A 1,529-nucleotide genomic window follows, 5' to 3' on the forward strand; every position below is an offset into this window, starting at 1 on the left:
TGGCAGTTTAATTTTTGTCTAAATAAAAGTTATAAATTCACTTAAAGCAGATTAATTTATTTAAGTTAAACTAAGGTTTCCTTGTCTACTCAACATGATTCCATTGTCAGTGACAGTAGTAAGGTCATATTGCAATTAACACAGAAACACAAAATTTTATGTCATTGTAAATAGAATAGTATAATAACTGGATACAATAGTGTATCACTTCAGACAATGAATACACCATTATACTCTTGTTTAAAAGCAGTCTTAACAGAACTTCCAACGGTTGCCACACTCATTACAAAGGACAAATGTAGTCATCGGCTCATCAGAGCTTCTTGTCTGTAATTGATTGTAAGTGCAGTTCTTCTTTTTGCACTTACCACATTTGAGCATTTCAGTTTTAGTACCCTGGACTGTAGCAAGCTGAGCATCATCAATAGCTTCTTTAATGAATTTCTCTCTCAGTTTTTTCATCTCATCACTGGCCATTTCATCAGGAGTCATTTTAGCAAGACGTGAAGCTGAAACAACACCATTTAGGAAATTTGTGCGCAAGGTAGGATTCTTAGGATCCTTCAGGTTTGCAACTCGTGATCTAATCCTGTTTCTGTAACGCATATCAGTATTTTTAAATTCAGCATAAATGCATTCTTCAAGTTCTTCAGCTAGCTCTTCCGGAGTGGCACAGGAATTGGGGGCATCACCATCAATCTTGAGAGCCTGAGTGAGAAGTTCACGGCACTTCAGCCTTACAGCATCAGTAGTGTTGGACTGGGGTGGGAAAGATGCTTGCAACTTCTTCTCTTTGTCCTTATCTTCTTTCTTCTCCTTATCCTTGCCATCTTTTTTAGATTTGGAAGAGCTTCCAGAGTCCTTAGAGGGTGTTGACAAGAACTTTTTCCAGTTTTTAATCAAAGTCTTACACAAAGATATTACTTCCTCATCCTTACTAGATTTACGTAGAGCATTGACAGTCATACCTATCCTTGTTTTGGTAAGGACCTCCAGGTTGATGGCCATGGTTTGAAGAGTTTTTAGAAGTTCTAACGCCTCCTCCTGACCCTGGAAGAAGTACGATAATATTAAAAATAGACAGTTCTGTATCATCAATCTCCTAATATTAGTGAATAACAATGCGCATGGTTAGGCTTCCATCCAACAAACAAACAAAAGCTACATCAACTCAGTCATAGAATAGTTACTTCACGTATGAATTGTTGTCTGTGTGACCTAAAGAAACATGTAGATATAAAGCTAGTAACCATGTTTCAGCACAACGTCGAAATAATTTAGTTTACGATCAATGATATCCAGAGGGCCCTAATTCAGTTCCATGTATTTCTGGACTTACAGTTCCATCGTCCGAAGTCATTTTTGTTAGTTTTTTCTGTATTTTCATTACATCTTCTTCGACGCTCATTTTGCTTGCGGTTTAACTGAATATTACGTGTTCCCGCCTTAAAATCAGAATATTATGGAAAATATTGATAAATCGACCACCACACCGAAAACGAACGCCACTATACCATAGATAAACGTAG

The 1,529-nt window shown here is 37.1% G+C and overlaps 1 protein-coding gene across 1 annotated transcript; it reads right to left on the minus strand.

Moving 5' to 3' along the window:
* Positions 1-36: 36 nt before the first annotated feature.
* LOC126368543 (transcription elongation factor S-II) lies at positions 37-1,529 on the minus strand. Its single transcript, XM_050012557.1, has 2 exons — positions 1,340-1,529; positions 37-1,050 (listed from the first exon to the last, which is right to left on the minus strand). Exons 1-2 carry the CDS (start codon positions 1,406-1,408, stop codon positions 253-255), a joined length of 867 nt encoding a protein of 288 aa, XP_049868514.1. The 5' UTR covers positions 1,409-1,529; the 3' UTR covers positions 37-252.

This window comes from Pectinophora gossypiella, chromosome 1 (assembly GCF_024362695.1).
Source record: "Pectinophora gossypiella chromosome 1, ilPecGoss1.1, whole genome shotgun sequence".
NCBI lineage: Eukaryota > Metazoa > Arthropoda > Insecta > Lepidoptera > Gelechiidae > Pectinophora > Pectinophora gossypiella.

Coding starts and splice junctions, on each gene's coding strand:
- LOC126368543 (XM_050012557.1), bottom strand. CDS start 1,408: ATGAGCGTCGAAGAAGATGTAATGAAAATACAGAAAAAACTAACAAAA. Junction 1,051..1,339: donor TGACTTCGGACGATGGAACT/GTAAGTCCAGAA, acceptor TACTTCTTCCAG/GGTCAGGAGGAGGCGTTAGA.